General features: G+C 41.7%; 1 protein-coding gene across 1 annotated transcript in view; it reads left to right on the top strand.

The window, feature by feature from the left end:
- Positions 1-2,720: 2,720 nt before the first annotated feature.
- Positions 2,721-21,199, top strand: part of SYNE1 (spectrin repeat containing nuclear envelope protein 1) — a 454,337-nt gene continuing 435,858 nt past the window's right edge. Inside the window, 2 exon segments of the mRNA XM_035728590.1 lie at positions 2,721-2,854; positions 11,527-11,824. Of these exon segments, the coding sequence (XP_035584483.1) occupies positions 11,758-11,824 (67 nt within the window). The 5' untranslated portion in view covers positions 2,721-2,854; positions 11,527-11,757.

Here is a 21,199-nt window from a genome sequence, read left to right on the forward strand (position 1 = left end):
GAGAGAGTACAAAGAGAAGACAGATGAGAAGCACTGACCTTGGACTTGGTGGAGGAGGAAAGTGGGAATTGCTACCCTGGCAGCGGTCTCTCGGCCTCTGATGGTCCCGTGATTATGTTTTGCTGCTCTTAGGAGCTGGTATCCTAACCCAATCAGTCTGTTACAAAGTGAAGGAGAGCCTGTTTTCCCTTTATTTGCCAAATTCAGTATAGTTACTATAACTATAATAGCGATGCATTATAATTATATTGCATTTCCTGGCCGCATGCCAGGCACTGAAGTATGAAGTGCTTTCCAGGTATCAGCTCATTTAGTCCCCACAATAGCCCTGTGAATGAGATATACGGTTATAATCCTAATTATAGGTTTGTAAAATCTGAACTTGTGAAAGGTTAAATTTCTAGCTAAAAATCACATGGGTAGCTAATGATGGAGCTAGGATCCAAACCTAGGGCTTTCTTGCACCTGAATCCAAGACTCTGACCATTATATTATTCTGACTTCCTTTGGCCACACATGACCTTATGGCCCATAGATGTTTTCCATTAAATTCCCCTCAAATCCATCCACTCTTTCCACCACCATCTCTCTAATTATAAACACTAGGATGTTCCTAAAGGATTACCTGTAGCAGCTTTCTAAATGATCCACCTGTACCCATTTTGGCCCCACCCCTTATCTGTTTTCATAGTACAGCCAAAGGGAACATTTCAAAACATAAAACCGATCACGTTGCACCACCTACTGAAAACGCTTTCACGGCTTCATGTGAAGACTCATCAATTCGGGCTGCTCTTTTAGGCCTGCCCAGTCTGTCCTTCATTCCTTTTGAGCCTCGTGGGGCCCATCGTTCCCAAAGCTTCCTCCCTTCCCTTGCTGTCTCTTCTGCAGCAACTGTGGACCTCCTTACTTCCTCCAAAGCACCATGCATTTCTCTTCCACAGAGCCTTTGCCCATGCTCTTCCCTCTGTCTGGAGCGCTCTGCCACATTGCATCCTACCCCTCTTGCACCTAGGTCATGCCACTCCTCCTGCAGATCACTTCCTAGCAGTCTTTCTGATCATTAAATTAATTTCATTAACCAATTCACCTTTTCTTGGAGGTCGGGGTTTTAGAATTATTTGTGTGGTTCTGATGAATGGCTATATTCCCAATCATAAGGTAAGCTCTGTGAAAGCAGGAACTGGGGCAGGTGTTGCCTACCCCTGTAGCCACAGTCCATTTGGCATAGGGTGGGCATTCAAGCAATAGTTGTTGGATAATCGGGGCTACCACAAACCTCCCCCGGGGTGGGGGGTATGAGAAAGACAAGCCTTTTCCCAAAGTCTGTAATGTGCTTCGCCCTTGTGGGGAGGATGGAGATGACCGAGAGTGGAAGGTCAGCTCATCAGACAACCAACCGTGCCAGCCAGACAGCCCCAGGCTCCCGCTGCCTGAGCCTAGGAGGACTGTGGCTAAGTCTCATAAGGGAGTTTCACTTGGTGGAAACAATGTTTCAGTCTCAGAATTTACAAGTAAGGCAACTAAGGAAGCAACTGCCTAACACACAGAGCCTTGAGTTTGTAAAATACCTTCTCATCCCATTTTCCAAAGCCTTCAAGGTGAATTGGCTCTACAAAGACGGAGACAGAGGGAGAACGGAGTCTGATTCTCTCCTCCTCAGTGGCAGGCCTGGAAGTTTGGAATCCTGTCTCATGACCAAACAGGAAGAGGGCGCTATCTGGAATGACTGGGCTCTTGTGGATTATCTCCACAAGGAGCTCTGGGTATCCTTACGTGTCACCCGGAGGCAGAGGCAAGGTATACATTGAGAGTGATTCCCCCCCAAACAGCGCCCTCTTCAGGCCCAACTTCCTGGTGTAACAAATTCCGCCATTAGAGACTTACTCTTTGGTTTCTAAAAAATGTAAACACAAGGAGTAAGAGCACATCAGATTGGTTTACCAGATTCCTTTCAGATATTGTTTTGATGAGATCTGGAAGAAAAAGAATTTGAAGAAAATGCACAGCTACATCACGGAGTGTTGGCAGCAAGTGAGGTAAAGGCATTCAGCAAAGACGGCCCCTCCATTTAGCAAATTTAGAGGATAGAAAACTTTTGTCAGATTAAAAATTCGAGGGGTAATTATTATTTTTAAGATTCTTGCAGCATAGCTTTCATTATTTTGGTTGCCATAATCCTGTTGGACTTGGGCTTCATTGTTGGTGAAGGGAGACTGTGTTTGACTTTGCTTGGAGACCATAAAACCACAACAAAATAGATTCTCCTGAATGCTACTAGGCAACACCAGGATCTCCTCTACACCATGAGAAGGACTTGTGATAAAAGACAAATGGTTCCGCAATGTGCAGCATGCATTCAGGGGGTCTGAAGAAACTGAAGGAGGTTCTTCAGCATCATCTTAATGAATAACCAAGAATAAATAGAACTAAGATGGCAAGTGTCTTCTCAGGAAATCTAAGCTTTATAAACAACAACAAAAGCCTGTAGTCTGACCAGTCTCCCTAAAAATTGTTTGCTACTGATCTGACACGCAAAAGGTCAGCTGTTACGCTCTTTTTGAAAGTTGATTTGAAAGGAGTGTGCTAAATGTCCTCACTGAACTGCATCACTTCCTTCCTGGGACCATCGGGGAACCTCCCCAGCCTTTCAAGATAGGTTCTGCTTAGAAAGGTCACCTGGGCAGTGGGAACCCCAGGCAAAAGTTAGCGGCTAGTGCAGCGCATCTCTTCCCCGGCGCTCTCGGCCATTCTTTCTCCTTCTCTCCCCCGGTAGAAAGGTTCGCCGAGAGGGTGGGTCACGGCTCGGGTCTGCAGCTGTGGAGAAACGCCGGAGGCCGTGCATCTCCAGGAGGTAGGGGAAGCCTGCGAGAGCGCCTCCAGGCCCCAGTCCCCGGCTCTTTCAGGGACCCGCTCATCCTGGAGCCGGGCGCGGGGCGCGGGGCACCCGGCCGGGGAGGGGTGTGGCGGAGCAGGGGTATCACCCTCATCCTGCCGGGGGGTTGAACCCGCCTGGCCGACCTCGGAAAGGAGCTTTAGTGTAGGGGGCGGGGGGAGAGTGGGGGGCAGGGAGGCCTAAAACCCCAGGGTGCATCCGAGGGGAGGACCCAATTGCAGAGGGAGGGCAGAGTCGCCGAGCAGCTGGGCGCAGGAGTGAGCGAGTGTGCGAGCCGCCCAGGGGAGCGCGGCTGCGGATCTGCCGCGGGCAGGGAGCCGGCCGGCGTGTTGTACTCCGTAACCAGGGCGGCCCGGCTCCCCGCAGTCCTGCAACGGCTCGCGAGCTCCCGGAGCCCGCGGCCGGCCGTGCGCTCGCTGTGCTGCCGGGAACCTGGACAAGCCTGGGAGAGTGAAGGTAAAAGGAAAGGAGGAAGAGCGAGAGAGAGATGGAAGGAAGGAAAGAGAGAGAGAGAGAGAGAGAGAGAGAGAGAGAGAGAGAGAGAGAGAGAATATGAATGTGGGTGCAAACCGAACAATTTGCAGACAAATTGTAAGCAAGTTTGTACTTGCATGCTGGGGTTGTGCGTGCTTAATGGGAGGGAGAGGGCGGTGATGGTGGTGGTGGTGGTGTGTGTACGTGTATGATACTCAGGGATGAGGAGATAAGGAGGTGGGGAGCGTCCTCCCTGCATCTCGTACGTAGATATCCCTATTAATATCCCCCTCTCGGATTGTCATTTCCGCTTGTGGCACTTCTCTTGGGCTCCAGTAATGCAGAAGCAAAAGGCAGCCACCCTCTTGTGATGGTCGGTACTGTTGCTACTATCAGATGGGAGATGCAGGGCGTTGGACAAATTCTAGGAGCCTCCCTTCCTCCACTCTCGACTATTTTAGGAAGGGCTGGGGGGAGGGGAAATGGGTAGCACGGCCCAGGGCTTGAAGACCGTGCGGAGGCCGGGGCTTCAGACTGCTGGGGGTGTCACCGTGCAATTGCTTCCAGGCGGAGCCTTCGCTAGAGGGCAAGATAACTTTCATCTCCTCTCGGGAAAGACTGGTTTCAGACGGAGGTTTTGCATTGCTGCGGGAGGAGTTCTGTGAAATGGTGGTTCACAGGGCGGCAGGTGCATGGCAAAAGGCAGGGAAATAGTGCGAAATAAAGCAGCTCTCGGCCGCTAAGCAAAGAAAGCCCGTCCGGAAACCGGGTTGGGTGTGCTGCCCCGGGGTGACAGAGCTTGGAGGCTGCAAGTTCAGGCCCAGCCTAGGGAGAAACATCAGCTGTGAACCCAGTGTTACCATCCTGGAATGTTCATTTCTGAGCTTTTCAGTTTGGGGTGGAAAACCTGCATGTATCTGACTTTCTTCTGTGAACATTAAGAAAGTTCTAAGCGAATTATTTTTCTCTTCTTGAGTGTCTATATTTTTGTCTTCATCTGAGAGCCTTTACTAAAGGAAGCATTTGTATACAAAAGCCAGACTTGTGCAAGAGAGAATGTAGTAATTTTCAGTTAAACAACAGTTATTAATATGACCCACATCTGTATAAAATGCTGATCTAATCCTTAGTCATGAAGATTGTTCTTTCAAAGGCTTGTTGTTCCCCATGATGAAAAAGATAAATAGTATGGATAAAAAGTTCCTGATATTGCCAGAACAGTATAATAAACACACATAGCTATTTTTTTCTTGTGTTTTTGAGCCTGTTCCTCACTTTGTGGCAAATTTAGAACAAAATGTACCAGATCAATGCTAACTTAATATGTTTCATGCTGAAGATAAAAGGCACGTCTTCAGACTGACTCAGATAGTAATATTGCTAGCTTTTGATAATATTTGCTCCGCTATTACATTATAGACTCATTTTTATCTCTCTTAACTAATGATTTTTCACAAACTGGCTTGTTTCTGTTCTCATTGTCCCCATATAAAAATTCTTGTCACTTGATTCCTTCCTCCTGCCGGGGAGCAAGGGTTGGGAAAAGGTAGTTTACCGTTCAGAATCTTTCAAGAATTGCTTGTGTTGAATGTGCAGGACCGGCTCTCTAAGTCTGCACCACACATAGCGTCTTGGAAATGAAAGGAGGTGTAACTGAACAGGATGTAGGAAGCCCACAGCTGGGCAAGTTTGGTAGTGTTTTCTTAGCTCTAGATACTGCAGCCACATCCCGTGGCCTGACCTTGACAGGCACGAGGGGCCCAAGGCTCCCCTGTGAGGGAATCTGCATTTCTCTTCCTCCTAGATGTGTTGTAGGTGTCCTTCCTTGTGATCTAATCCAACCAGAGCTAGTGTTTGGCAAGGGGTGTGACATATATACTCTAGGAAAGTAGGGGAGGAAGGTAGCAGATATCTTGGGGCCTGATTTATACTCCAAGCTTACCAAAAAGTTTGAATCATGATACTACATATCTGTCATGCTGATCAGCTCTGTACTTCATCTTTTGCTTACTTGTTTACATTTTTGTTCTTCCATAAAAAGGGCTGATTCTTGTTACCCTGTACAGTTCATAATAATGAGTGATTCACAGTACTGATAACCCATACACATACATTAGCAGTGTATTTATATTAACTCCAGATGTCCTTCTGCTTCCCTACTGCTTAGCCATCTTGGTGTTTATTAATTAGTACCATTGCTAAAGGATGAATACAGAAAAACGATAATTAAATTTAAAATTAGACACTTAATGTGATTCACTCCAGCAAAGGACTTAGATGTAAGGGGGTGGAGGTGTATTTATTGGCTTTTTTATTTTTGTTTAATAGTGAATTTTAATAGGGTCCTATCCTTATACATAGTTAGACGTCTATTTTAGTAACATTTATGCTTCATGCTGCTCTGAATCTGTTTGTGTTTTATGGTCTCAGTTCATCGTTTTCAGGTAGAAATGAACCACATCATCTCTGGTGGTCGCAGGGTTTGCAATTTTCTGCTCTAGTTTCCGGATACCTAAAATTGTAGTTGCGTTGCTTTACGATGTGCTCTTGGGGCCTAGCAGTGTTCTTCCTAGTGTTTTCCTCACGCATTTCTTTTTAGGAGCACAAACAAGAAACTGTTTTTGCAGCCAGTTGTCCGTTCTGCTTAGAGACTGGAGATGTCGAGTTTTGATGATTCACTCCTGTGCTTTTCACAGGTGCCGCAGGAAGAGTCTGTGGTTCAGATAGGAGAATCCCCCATAGCAGACAGTATACCCCCTGCTTTCTGCACAATCAGTGTAGCAGATGGTTATTAATCGGGCATTCAGTTTGCTCACACAGTTCTGTGGACAGATCTCACCCTACTTTGTTGTAGTATTATTGATAACATCTCCCCCTCTGATATGTAAGCTCTAAGAAGGGCTTATCTGTCATGTTCATTTCTATTTTCTCAGTACCGTTGTCCTTTATGAATAGTTTCTCTATACGTTTTTAATGTTTGAAATAAGCGTTGGGCTCTTAATTCTCTGCTAGGTGTGGTGGATGTACTTAGCTGCAGTGGGATCTTAGTTCCTTCTCCTGGAAGGATTTGGAGATCGTGCTGGGACTGTTAATCGGTACACAGTCCATCAATGTCTACCTGATTCTCCCTTTCTATCCCAGTCCTGGACCCCTCCCCACCACACTGCTGCCCACAATCTCCTGGACCCCTCCCCACCACACTCCTGCCCACAATCTCCTGCACCTTAAATTTCCCTGGGAATATTGAGCTTGTTGATGGTTCCAGGCCTTCCACTGATGTTCTGGCTCTGTAGGTCAGGCCCGCAGCCAGAACACTGCTAGGTAATCAGGCAGTTCCAGGAGTGAATTTCAAGCTCTCGTGACTTTGTACCAGTCATTATTTCAGCTGACACTTGTGCTGCCATTGGCTTTGCAGCTGACAAGCCCACCAGAGAGCACCTCTCCGTTTTGGGCCCACTTTCATACGGCATACTGGAGAAACTGAGGCCAGGGGAAGGAAAACGGAAGCCAGGTATTTTCTGGAACTCCGTTACATGCAAACGATCTCCTAAGAATATTACATGTTGATCTTTTAAAATTTAACTTATGCAGGGCGCCTGTGCGGCTCAGTTGGTTAAGCGTCTGCCTTCGGCTCAGGTCATGATCCCAACATCTTGGGATCGAGTCCCGTATCATCGGGCTCCCTGCTCAGCAGGGAGTCTGCTTCTCCCTCTGCCCCCCACCCCCCCACCCGACTCGTGCTCGTGCATGCTCTCTCTCTCTCAAAAATAAATAAAATCTTAAAAAAATAAAAAAATAAATATAACTTATATAGGATAAAATTAATTTAGCATAAAAGAGCTTCGCTTTACAGATTAAGAAACAAGTGTTCAGAAAAGTTATCTTTTCTTAAGGTCACATGGACAAAATTAAGACTGCTCCAGATCTTTCTTAGTCCATAGTGTGCATATGTCCTGGTACCACACTCCCTGTGATAGGCCATTGTTGAGGACCTCCATACACAGAACCAGCTCCAACTCACCCAGCCAGTTGGAACAAAGCTAAGCCTAGAACTCATATCTTCTAATCCCCAATTTCCTTTTATATTTGTTTTATTAATTTGAAATTTCTTATCATATCATATGTCCCTTTAAGTGAAGGTATCAGTAAAAAGCAAGAATATCGTAATTTCACAAAGGAGGAAATGTGTGTATACACGAATGATGAAAGCAAAATATTTTATCTTGTATCTGAAGGGAAGGATATTGCATTAACTTCTTTTGCAGTGAGGAGGAAGGAGTTTTCTGGGGGTTCTCTCATCGAGGGAAAGTATTATGAAGTTGACTCTAAAACAAAAATATAGATCGAGGGCTTAGCATGTTCTCAGGGATGTACTTGGTATTGAAGGGTGGGATGTCAAAACAAAACAAGTGATAGACTCTATGCCTGCAGAATGTTCACTGTCTACTTAGAGTGTGAGGCCAACAATGGTGATGAATATAAGACAACTCATATTTATAACAACATGGATTGTTAGTGCTGAGTCTGTACTGGAGTGTTGAGGGATGGCTTCAAGCAGAGTGTGGGTCCTGGGCCAGGTATTTAGGGATCCTTTGGACCTGCTCAGCGGACAGTGCCCCACACAGGGGGATTGTTGTTCAGCAAGGATAGGAGTATATGAGGTGAAGAGTGTTGGAAGTAAAACCTGCATAGCCCTTCTGGCTGCTGAGCTCAACTGATGGCACCAAGGCCCAAAAACTCTCAAGTCAGAATCCTGAGGGTCATCCAAGACACTCCGACAACCCCACCAACTGTTTCCTATCTTCCCTCCCTGACCCATCACCCAAGTCCTGCACATTTTGCCTCCTAAAGATTTTTTAGATTTTATCCTCTACTCACCCACTGTCCTATTTCAGTCTGCCATCATGTCCTATCTTGACTCCTACTTTCCTCACTGATCTTTCTGGATCTTTCAGTCTTGTCTCCTTCAGATACACCCTGAAAAATTGTATCTAGAATAATCTAAATCATACTTGGGCATTTCCAGTTTTAAAATCCCTCAGTGGTTCACTGTTGCCTCCCAGAGCATCAGGACCAAGCTTGTGAGCATAGCACACAGAGCCCTCAACCATCTGGTGCTACCTCCTTCTCTGGCCTCGGCTCCACAATGTCACCTGGTAGAGTCCCTCACGATCGAACTCTTGGTACTGCCACATAGAATCATGCTGTTTCTTGTGTCCACGACTTGGCTTGAGCTATTCACACTGCCTGGACTGTGTCTTTCATATTTTTCTCCTGACTAGCTCTAACTCATTTACCAAGACTCGGTTCAGGGGTGAGCTCCCTCCCAGAACACTCTTCCAGAAACTTCTTATTGGTTGAGCGCCCATCCTTTGCACTTTCCATCTCTGTATTTGTACTTGCCCATGGTATTGTTATATTATTTTTTCTGTTGTATCTCCCACTGTGTTCGAAGCTCCTCAAAAAATAGAAGCTATGTCATATTCATCTTGATACCCTCAGCATTGAGCTCTGACATTCAGAATGCATTTGTTATACTGTAGAAGTAAGACTGGATACATAACCTGAACTTGGACATAAGCAAAGAAATTCTGAGTTTAATGTGCCATCAAAAATATATATATATCTTTTATGTATATATCAAATACATCTCAAATATTTGATATGTATATCTCATATATACACCTATGAGAGAGAAGGAAAGAGAGAGAGAGAGAGTTCAAAATTAGTCTATTGTGTAACATGAATGTGAACTAGAAGAAGGTAGAAACATGGTGATCTGTAATGCAGTGACTTAGAGGAATCCTTTTTAATTCCATAATTCTTGATTGATGGTTAAGAGCCACGTCTTTTATGAACTCCAGTGCTGGGCAGGGGCTGACTTGGGATAGCTAAATTAAAACTAATTTCTTCCTTCCTCTCTATTTAGTATATATGTAGTTAGCTAGCTAGCTAGAGTTCAGAAAGTTAGATTCTTGCATTTGGAGAACTTAACTTTCTAACAGTTTAGAGGAGCCATTTGTAATATTTTAGGCACATCCCACTATTAGTTTCCAAATTATGGTAGCTTTTGCATGTAAGCAAGTGGAATATTTTTCCACAGGAGATGAAAGCTGCTAATGGGCATATAATTCGAGCAGGGCTAAAGGCCTTGGTGCATGATAGGCTAACCATAAGTAATGATTTCTCCTCTGAGAATCCCTTGGAAAGCCACCCACTGCAAGGTACTTCTCTAGTCCAGGAGCCGACAGGTATTGGGTCCTCCTTCTACTAAATATCTTTTCAAATAGCCAAGAGAAGTTGATGTGTGTCTTCTACCCATTAAGGCTGTTCACTGCACCACTTCACCCTAACTTGCTGAGTGACCAGTGCATCCTTTCTTGCTCCACCAAACCTTTCTGATGCTTTTTCACACAGGGTAGCAGCACTATGCAATGTTTTGCATCTTTTTTGAGATAGTATTCTAAAACAGGTACTATCGGCTTTGCCTTCATGCATTCTAACCAGATACCAGTGTAAGCTAGTATTAATACTGCCATTTTAAAATTGATTATAGTTTGTATTTATCTTTTATTATGTAACCAATCTCTCATAAATAAAATAATATTGCTTGTATGACCATACGTTCAGGTTATAATACGGTTTTTGATAGCACTCGTGGACTCCCTCTGGCAGGAGGACCATCCCACATGTATGTGTTTTCTTTACAGGTTTGCCTTTACCATCTTCCCCCGACCCCACCCCATTCTTTTTCTTCACCTTCATCCTCACAGGGCAGAGATGCAGTGTGAACTGTAGTAAAGTGTCATCTTACATGGGCCACCTTAGTGTGGCCCCTTGGTTAAGCTTCTTCCCCCGGGTGCATGTTCACCCTCCTTTCCTTTCTTCATTATTTATTCTCTGCATGGCAAAACCTTCTCTTCAACTAACCCTAGGGTTAGGAAATCCTTGTTCAAAGGAAATGTCTCTCAATATCAAGTGTTCATCAACTACTCTCCTGTCTCTTTTTCTCCTTGCTCAGTCCAGAATGATGACTTAAACTTGACCAAAACAGAGAATTCAGGAAAGGATTAGAAGGGATATGGCCTCTCTGCCCTGGCCACCCCTACCCTAACCTTCCAACCCACTTTAGAGCCTTCTGTAGGGGAAGGAAAGAAGCTAAATCAAATCCATTTTGACTTCTAAAACCAGAATATTTGAAACTGATGCTTTTAGAATGAAATATTTTTACATTTTTACTGTTTTAATTCATCAAATTGTTAGTAGAAGTTAAGATTTTTGTAAAATTATTTTTATTTTTTTTATTTTAATTCCAGGGTAGTTAACATACAGTGTTACATTGATTTTAGGGTATACAATATAGTGATTCAGCAATTCTGTGCATTACTCAGTGCTCATCTAGAAGCTAAGATTTAATCTCATTCTTGGAAAGTATACAATGAAACAGCAAAATATATGTACAAAGTAGGCTGAAATAGCATAGATGCGAGAACTTGGGAATATTGAGAAATAGTACTCAGTGTTCTGACTTCCTAGTACGTTCACTTTCATAGATCAGTGGAGAAAGATGATCGTTTAAAAAGAACACTATATCAAAAACTAATATGTAATGTATGATGATTAACATAACATAATAAAATAAAATTAAAAAAAAAAAAGAAAAGAAAACATGGAAGGGGCACCTGGGTGGCTGAGTTGGTTAAACGTCTGCCTTTGGCTCAGGTCATGGTCTCGGAGTCCTGGGATCCAGCCCCAGGTCAGGCTTCCTGCTCAGCGGGGGAGTCTGCTTCTCCCTCTCCCTCTACCCCTAACCCCTGCTCCTGTGCTCGCTCTCAAATACATACATACATACATATATAAAATCTTTAAAAAAAAAAAAGGAATACATGGAATAAGCGAATATTTCTTTTTCAGCAACCAACTTTATTATATGTATGCATATGTATGCATATTATATGTATGCATATGTATCTCATGTATGCATTTATTTTGTCAGATCTAAAGATTCCTAACATTTGCCTAGTACTTTATACATGTTTCACTTGGTAATGAATCCTCTATTCAAACTGAATAGAAATAGTTTTCTTTTTAGCATGAGGGGGACCTATGTAGATCATTTTTTTTAAAATACTGTACCTTTTCTATTTGTTTTTCAGGTTCCTGAGTTCATTTAAGAGAACAGTTTTAAAAGAAAGAAAAGGAAAAGGGGTTCAGTCTTTGGAAGTGCTCCCCCCTCGCTCGCTGCTGCGAGGGCCTGGGATTCATGTGTGACCCGATAGAGTGACCCGATAGATCTCGGGAAGCTGCGCTATGTTTTCCTGAGTGGCGTGCTGCTCCTCCACCCTGGGAGAAGTCTCTGGTGTGGGTTTCATGCTTCAGGAGGCACCATGGCGGCCTCCAGGATGGCCTCACGGTCTCCTCGGGACATTGCCAACGTGATGCAAAGACTGCAAGGTAAGGGGCAGAGGTGTCGAGGCTGGTTTTGTATTTTTTTTTTTTAAGATTTATTTATTTATTTATTTGACAGAGAGAGACACAGCGAGAGAGAGAACGCAAGCAGGGGGAGTGGGAGAGGGAGAAGCAGGCTTCCTGTTGAGCAGGGAGCCCGATGCGGGGCTCAATCCGAGGGCACTGGATATGTATTTTTAAGTACACTTTAAAGTTCCAACTACCAGCTTCACTCAGGGTCTCTTCAATTAGCTTGCACTTTCTTTCCATTTTAGGAGACGACAGCAAGGAATCACAAGGTGATGTCTCCTCCTAGCGTTTTCAGACTAGTCCCTGCTCTTGGGAGGTGCTGTCTTTCTCATGTAGCAAAAGAACAAAGACCAGGCTCTCTGTTTGGCTGGGTGTCTGCATTAGTGTGGCCTTGATGGTTATTCAGCGGCCAGTTGGGAATTCAGTTATCGTCAAACTGCCCTTCAGTCACCAAGGACAATACCGCACGGTGACAGTGCACGAGGTTATCATGACGATGGCGACAAAGACCGTACACTCTGGTCAAATAAGTCAACCAGTAGTTTCCTTATTCCAACTGGGGAAGCCCTTAGAGATCTAGAAAGTATTTAAGCAAAATGAGGTGATGAGGCCCAGAGGGTTTGTGACGTGACAAGATTAACAGTGAGGGACAACATGTGGACTGGAACCGAGTTCCCCACCACTGTTCTTTCTCTAACAGCAAACTGAGTTTTAGAAGAGAATTAGCAGTGAAGTGATAACGGCAGCTTATAGATTAATTCTATAATGAATAAATTATGCAATTAACAAAGTCATTGTGAATTAAACATGCATTTAAACATGTATATTCCTTAAACCATGGAAATAATCATCTGTAAGAATATAAAAATATCGCTTCCTTGTCACAATCCTAATGCTTCCTCCCCCAGCTTCAAATGTATATTTTTAGATATAAAAATATCCAAATTTAACTCTCTGTCAAGAGAGCTTAAAAGTAATGTTACACTTGGCTTTTTGTTTTTCTAGTCTTTCCAACAAGTGATCATTGTGGTTCGGTACCACAGCCATCATTTTAACTCTCACAATCCCACTTTCCTTGCTTTACAATGTATTCGATGTGCATAGCGGCCATTTCCAGTGAAGCACTCTTCACTTACAAATACAGAAGAGAATCTGGGTATTCACGGCCCAGAGCATGCTCTCAGCTATAGAAAGGCAGGGAGTTTCTCCATGTCTGACCAGGGACCACTAATTTCACTGAAGCTCCTGTAATCATAAGGCTCCCGCTCATGTTGATTGTCCTGGGCTGATTTTTGGAAGTTCAATGCCAGTGGTGCTTGTTTCACATTTATTGTTGGAAGATCTCATTGTCATGCCAGAAAGAGCCTGGTTGGATAGAAGATCAGATCCTTGCTGAATATGTGGGCATAGACCTCCTCCGTAGGCCAGAAAAACCTCTGATACACAATGCGAAGGGTCTCCAATTGAAGTTGTACGTCTTTATCTGGGGAGATGGGATACTGAACTTGGAGTTCCATTTTTCTGTCTGTGTCTGTCTTTGCTGTTTCCTGGGCACAAATTCCTGAGCCATTTTGTGCCTCAGTGACATCATTTATGAAATGATAGAAAGGAAACTAGCAGGTCCCTTCCAAAAGCGTGGGAGAGATAATTAGGTAATAAAGCACATTTTCCTTTGAGTCTATTAAATGTGAAAATTCTCTGGATGACACACACACACACACTCACACACAATAAAACAAAATTGTACAGATTAAATTTGAAAAAAATAATTTGGAATCAGATTATGATTCTACAGTTTACTCTTTATTCTTATTTTGGTTTGAATGATTTTTTTTTTTTTTTTTTTTACTAAGGAAGTGGGTGGGTTGAGAAGAAAGAGGACTGATGCCTCAGTGTTTTATTATTTTCTGTAGTGTACAGATAAGTGGTTTTTCTTGAGAGGTGTGTAGAGTGGAGTCCCCACTCCCCTCCCATACGTGGCCTGTGACAGTGGATGTCCTATGTAACATCTGCGCATTTTGGGACCCCGCTTGTAAAATGCGGACTGTTCTCGCTCTGGATTGTTTCAAGCTCAGTGAGATGATGACAAAAGGTGCTTTAAAAATTATAAATACTGCCATCTGTGAGCCATTCAAATAGTCATGGCAGAAAAGTGGACGAAGAAGCTTGATAACTTGTTGCAAATTTTTCTAGTCATGCAGATTTGAGGATGAATGTTAATGGTTTTATATATTCCGAGCTATCTAAAACTAGTCACTTTATTATATAATAAAGTGACTATACTCACTGTATTAATTACTTTCCCCTTACTAATAAAAGAAAGAATTATAACATGTCATAAGGCTATCTGACAAATTTAGAACAATAAACCTTTTGATAGGAGACAAAAGTTCTGAGGACTAGATATTTATCATTAGTTTTTAGCATCAATTATTTTATACATATATATGTTATGAGTGGCAACAAAATGTAAGGTCTGTATGGCCACAAAATGCAATGGATCTAGCCCACAGCAGTGGAAACAACAGAAGGGCTAGAAGTGAAGGTGATCTGGTGGTGGTATCTGTTCACATATTGATCTACTGGGTTACTTGTGCTGATTCATCTGGCTAGGTCTGTGTCTCCCCTGCATCTCACTTCTCATTGTGTATCCTGCTGATGCTTGGATCCCAAACAAGAGTTAGCCTCCCTGGACAGAGGAGTCCTGTTTTCTGATTCTTCTTGCCTGCCGGAACCTCCAAACCAGTGACCATGGTGCTAATAAATGGAGGGCTGGTGTTATTGCCCAGATAAATGTGACAAATGAGGGAATGTGTTTGAGGAAAAATAAATCTGTTACCTTAAATAGAAGCAGAGTTGCTATTTGCAAAGTTCAAATCCATAAGAACATTCTTCTAGAATCCCCTTTTCTTTGCTTAGATAGATAATCCAAGCAACTAATGTTTTTTTTTCCCCCTCTTGGGCTTTATTGTCATATCAGATCTGCGTATAACTAATAAAAATCATGTAGCTTTGAATAGCGGCAACTTGGCTTTGCTCTCTTGCTTATTTAGTTTACAACCATAATTGTTGACTGTTTGTCTGCTTTTAATTTTTATTTCTAGTGCTGGGAAATTGAAGCACACACAGATTGCTTCATAAGTTAGCTGCTACTGTAGCAGTTCAGTATTTCACCTTTGCCAATATTTGTGCTTGTTTGAGCATAATATTTTAGTCTGGGATCCTGAATTATGGATGAGCAGGCCGACTGCAATGCAGAGTTTCATTTGCTCTTAAAAATAATGAATGTTTCTGGAACTTTCATCAATTTAAATATAACCTTAAAAGCAAATACAAGGCAATAGGATAATACAGGAGTATTAAAAGTTTAATTTAATGCACATAATTAGTATACACATTTTCTGCTCTTTAAAGGCTAACTAAGGGGACCCATTTCATGGTGGCTTATGGAGTGACTTAATTTTTAGTCACATCTAAAAAAAAGTAGATGTCTGAACTCTTAAGATTTTAAATTTCTTTAAGATACTGACAGTATCTTTGTAAATTTCATCATGCTGCTGCATAATGTCTGCTTAAAAAAGATTTGTTGAATGGCTTTTATCAAATACCTTTTTTTCATTTTTTTATTTGAAGATAATCTGTCAAAGTTTGAAGATTTCTAAATTAACATATTTAAATGTTTGTTATTGTAAGACAGGGCAGCATCCATGCAGTCTTACAGAGTGAGTGGTAAATGCCAGAGAAGATTCAAAATGGGCACACTACAGTGTCATATAGAGATTACTTTGATAAAAAAGGATTATTGACTGCAAGGTCGAATTTTTATTTTTAAACCTGTGAATAAATTCAAAAATAAATAAATATAATATTTCCTCTGAATCCATTATACTGTAAAAGAAAACTTCAGACTAGCAAATGAGTTAACTGAAAAGTAGAATCAACAATAATAAATAAATAATGAAGTAGTTTTTGGTATTTGTAATTTTTTAAATTTAAATTCAAGTTAGTTAACATATAGTGTAGTATTGGTTTCAGGAATAGAATTTAATGACTCCTCACTTATATACAGCACCCAGTACTCGTCCCAACAAGGCCCTCCTTAAAGCCCATCACCCATTTCGTGCATCCCCCTACCTCTCTCCCCTCCAGCAACCCTCAGCTTTCTCTATAATTAGAATCTCTTATGGTTTGCCTCCGTCTCTGTTTTTATTTTATTTTATTTTTCCTTCCCTTCTACTATGTTCATCTGTTTTGTTCTCAAATTCCACATAGGAGTGAAATCATATGTTATTTGTCTTTCTCTGGCTGACTTATTTCACTTAGCATAATACACTCTGGGTTCATCCAAATTGCTGCAAATGGCAAGATTTCATTCTTTCCTGTTGGCTGAGTAATATTCCACCTTATATATGCACCACATCTTCCTTATCGATTCATCAGTCAATGGGCATTTGCTCTCTTTCCAAATTTGGCTATGGATGATAGTGCTCCTATAGATATTGGAATGCATGTGTCCCTTTGAATCAGCATGTTTGTATCCTTTGGATAAATACCTAGCAATGCAGTTGCTGGGCCATAGGGTAGTTCTATTTTTAACTTTTTGAAGAAATTCTATGTTGTTTTCCAGAGTGGTTGCACCAGTTTGCATTCCCACCAGCAGGGCACGATGGTTCCCCTTTCCCCCAATCCTTGCCAACATCTCTTGTTCCCTGAGCTGTTCATTTTTGCCATTTTGACAGGTGTGAGGTGGTACCTTATTGTGGTTTTGATTTGTATTTCCCTAATGCTGAGTGATGCTGAGCATATTTTCATGTGGCTGTTGGCCATTTGGATGTCTTCTTTGGAGAGATATCTGTTCACGTCTTCTACCCATTTCTTAACTGGATTATTTATTTTTCGGTTGTTGATTTTGATGAGTTCCTTATAGATTCTGGACACTAGCCCTTATCCAATATGTCATTTGCAAATATCTTCTTCCATCCCGTAGGTTGCCTTTTAGTTTTGTTGATTGTTTCCTTTGCTGTGCAGAAGCTTTTTATTTTGATGAGGTCCCAATAGTTCATTTTTGCTTTTGTTTCCCTTGCCTCTGGAGACATGTCTAGTAATAAGTCCCTGTGGCCAAGGTCAAAGAGGTTGCTGTTCTGCTCTAGAATTTTAATGGTTTCCTGTCTTATATTTAGGTCTTTCATCCATTTTGAATTTATTTTTGTGTATGATGTAAGACAGTGAGCCAGTTTCATTCTTCTGCATGTCGCTGTCCAGTTTTTCCAACACCATTTGTTGAAGAGACTGTCTTTTTTCCATTGGACATTCTTTCCTGCTTTGTCGAAGATTAGTTGGCCATAGAGTTGAGGGTCCATTTCTGGGTTCTCTTCTGTTCCATTGATCTATGTGTCTGTTTTTGTGCCAGTACCATACTATCTTGATGATTACAGCTTTGTAATACAGCTTGAAGTCTGGGACTGTGATGCCTCTCACTTTGATTTTCTTTTTCATACATAACTTTGGCTATTCAGGGTCTTTTCTGGTTCCATACAAATTTTAGGAATTCTGTGAAAAATGCTGGTGTTATTTTGATCGAGATTGCATTGAATGTGCAGGTTGCGTTGGGCAGTATAGACATTTTAACAATATTTGTTCTTCAAATACATGAGCATGGACTATTTTTCCATTTCTTTGTGTCTTCTTCTATTTCTTTCATAAGTGTTCTATTGTTTTCAGCATCTTCTGCTTAGATGATCTGTCCATTGCTGTGAGTGGGGTTATTAAAGTCCCCTCCTATTACTGTATTATTATCAATGAGTTTCCATAAGTTTGTTTTAATTGATTTATAGATTTGGCTGCTCTCAAACTGGGGGCATAAAAATTTACAATTGTTAGATCTTCTGTTGGATAGACCCCTTTATTATGATATAGTGCCCATCTTCATCTCTTATTACAGTCTTTGGTTTAAAATCTAGTTTGTCTGATATAAGTATGGCTACTCCAGCTTTCTTTTGATGTCCATTAGCATGATAGATAGTTCTCTACCCCCTCCCTCTGAATCTGGAGGTGTCTTTGGGTCTAAAATTAGTCTCTTGTAAGCAATATATTGCTGGGTCTTGTTTTGTTTTGTTTTGTTTTGTTTTTTTATCCATTCTGATAACCCTGTGCCTTTTGATTGGAGTATTTAGTCCATTTACATTCAGAGTAATTGTTGACAGATATGAATTTAGTGCTATTGTATTACCTGTAAAGTTGTTGTTCTTGTAGATTGTCTCTGTTCCTTTCTAGTCTTTGTTGCTTTTGGTCTTTCTTTCCTGCTCAGAGGGTACCCTTTAATATATCTTGCAGAATTGGTTTAGTGTTCACAAACTCCTTTAGTTTTTGCTTGCCTTGGAAACTCTATCTCTCCTTCTATTCTGAATGACAGCCTTCCTGAATATAGTATTCTTGGCTGCATATCTTTCTAACTCATCACATTTAATATATCATGCCACTCTCTTCTGGCCTGCCAAGTTTCTGTGGACAGATCTGCTGCCAGCCTTATGTGTCTAGCCTTTAGGTTAAGTAAGGGTCTTGTGTCCCTAGCTGCTTTCAAAATTCTCTCTTTTTATTTTGCAAATTTCACTATGATATGTCTTGGTGTTGATCTGTTTTTGTTGATTTTGAGGGGAGTTCTTTTGTCTCTTGGACTTGAATGCCTGTTTCTTTCCCCAGATTAGGGAAGTTTTGAGCTATAATTTGTTCAAATAAACTTTCGGCCACTTTTTCCCCACTCTTCTTCTTCTGGGACTCCTATGATACAGATATTATTGCGGTTTGTGGAATCACTGTGAGTTCCCTACGTCTATACTTGTGATGTAATAGTTTTCTTTCCCTCTTCTTTTCAGCTTCATTATTTTCCATAATTTTATCTTCTACGTCACCTATTCGTTCCTCTGCTTCTTCCATCCTTATTGTGATTACATCCAGTCAGTTTTGTGTCTCAGTTATAGCATTTTTTATTTTGGCCTGACTAGTTTTTAGGTCTTTTCTCTCTGTAACCAGGGTTTCTCTGGTGCCTTCTATTCTTCTTTCAAGCTCAAGAATTATGATTGTTGTTCTAAATTCTTGTTCATATATATTGCTTATATCTGTTTTGAGAAAATCCCTGGCTGTGATTTCTTCCTGATTTTTCTTTTGGGGAGAATTCCTCTGTCTTGTCGTTATGTCTAGGTTTCTGTCTTTTGTGTGTTATGAAAGCGTGTTATGTTTCCTGTTCCTGAGAGTAATACTATATTAAGAAGGAGTCATACACTGTCTAGGGCCTGGTGCTTCAGGAAGTGTTTCTGGTGTATGCTCTGTGCACACTGTTATTGTGTTTTGGCTGCTCTTTCCCAGAGGTCAGTCCTTTGCAGAGTTCCTCCTTATTTATAATGGGGAGTGTTTGGACCTTTAACTAGGTGTGCTTTGATTTGTTTGTTAAGGTAAGCCTGGGGGGAAGAAAAAGAGATCCAAGAAAAGAAAAAAGGAAAAGGAACAAAAAAGCAAACAAACAGACAAATAAAAAACTGTAAGCCTGATTCCAAAGAAAAAAGAAATAAAATTAAATTTAAAAAAAAATTACAAAAAAAAAAACACAAAAAATAAAGCCTGGTCCTATTTCCACCAGAACTGAAGCTGATGGTTTGGAACACTCTATGATCAGTAGGCTTGGTGCATGTGGTGGGGCCTGTGTTGGTCCCCTGAAGGAGAGGCCCAATGTGCTGGCTCATGGTCAGATCTGCCCTAGTAAAGATGCCCCTGCAGTGTGCAGGGGGTGGGGTTTGGTGTAAGGGACTCCAGCCTCTACTGGAGGCACTGTGTTTCTCTCTGAAGTCTGACTGTCCTGGTGGGCTGGGCAGGGGGAAGGGTGGAGGATGGTGTCACTCTGCCTTCTTGTCCTAGGGGAGGGGAACTCACGGTCCCCGTTGTTCAGGAGGCCCTCACAGAAAAGTGAACAATCTTCCCTCCTGTGTCTCAGTCTTTCATCAGATCCCTGCCCTCAACCAGTCTGTGCCCAGGACATCTGGGGCCCAACTGGGGTCTGGTGCCACAGTTCTCCTGTGTTTTATCTCTGTCCAGGGGCTGGATTCAAAACTCCAAATCTTAAATAACCCAGCAAGGCATGGACCCTCTACCCTACCCCAGAGGAGAGCCTCGCAGCACTGTGTCTGGCACCATTCTGTCTCAGAAAAACAGTTGCTTGGCTGGGCAGGTGCCTGGAGTCTATGGTGAAACAAAGGAAAAAGCTGTGACCAAGCTATCTGCTTCTGAATGCACCTCTGTCCCTTTCTGTTGAATGACTACTCAGTGGCCCCCGGTGGGCCTCTTGTCCTTAGAGAGGCAATATACTGTCTTCCAAATGTACTCCAGGACGGGGCACATTCTCTCCCAGTACAACCCAGGGTATCCCCACACTATGGCATCTTGCTTGAACCCTACATGCTGCTCTCTCTCCTGCTCCCTTTCTCTCTCCCTGACTTCTCTTCATGAACAGGGCTCCCTCCCCTCTGTGGCACCTTGGGTTTCTCTCGCCCAGTTCACATTTCCGAACCTCACATCTGTCATGTTCTCTTCCTCCAATTGTGCAGATTGCTTTCTTAATCTTCAGATCAATTTCCTCATTGTTCAAAATGATTTGTTGTTGATCTAGTTGTGTTTGAGGGATGAGGCAACTTCAGGGTCCCCCTGCTACTCTGTCATCTTAACTCCTCCCCTTTAGTTTAACATGAAATAAGCATCGGGAAGGAAAGGTTTGCCTTTTATGATGATTCTGGGTTTTTTTTTTTTTAGAGTGCCTTGAGAGACTAAGTTCTAAATTTTATTACTCTGACTTAATGACTCTTCTTATTAAATCTCAAAATATTGTCAAAAATCCATTTATTGTATTTAGGCTGAAATTCTCCTTTGCTTTAATCTTTCTTCCTGTAATGAATGTTGTGTGCTAGTCCCTCAGATTTAAATACTAAGCAAAACTCAGCACAAAACAATGATCATTTGTTTATATTTTGGAACATCATGGTTAAATAAATATTTAATGAATAAATGGATAAATCACAATCCCTAAAGTAATGAGTTGAAAATGAAATTAGTCAAGACACATGTAAAAGCAAAGGAAAAAAAACAATTAAATTGAGTCCTACTTTATTTGCCATTTTTAAAAGAAATTATATATCTGAGTTTTATTTTTAATTAAACTTGATTTCGACCATAAAATCATTGTAAGGATACATATCTAACCTGAACAAGTTCCATGTTGACTTCTCAGATATGTGCATTGGGTTTTTTTATTTTTTGCTTTTTTCTCATTTAATTTTATTAACATTTATGAAACATTTTTACCTTGGG

This window comes from Zalophus californianus, chromosome 7 (assembly GCF_009762305.2).
Source record: "Zalophus californianus isolate mZalCal1 chromosome 7, mZalCal1.pri.v2, whole genome shotgun sequence".
In the NCBI taxonomy this organism is placed as follows: domain Eukaryota; kingdom Metazoa; phylum Chordata; class Mammalia; order Carnivora; family Otariidae; genus Zalophus; species Zalophus californianus.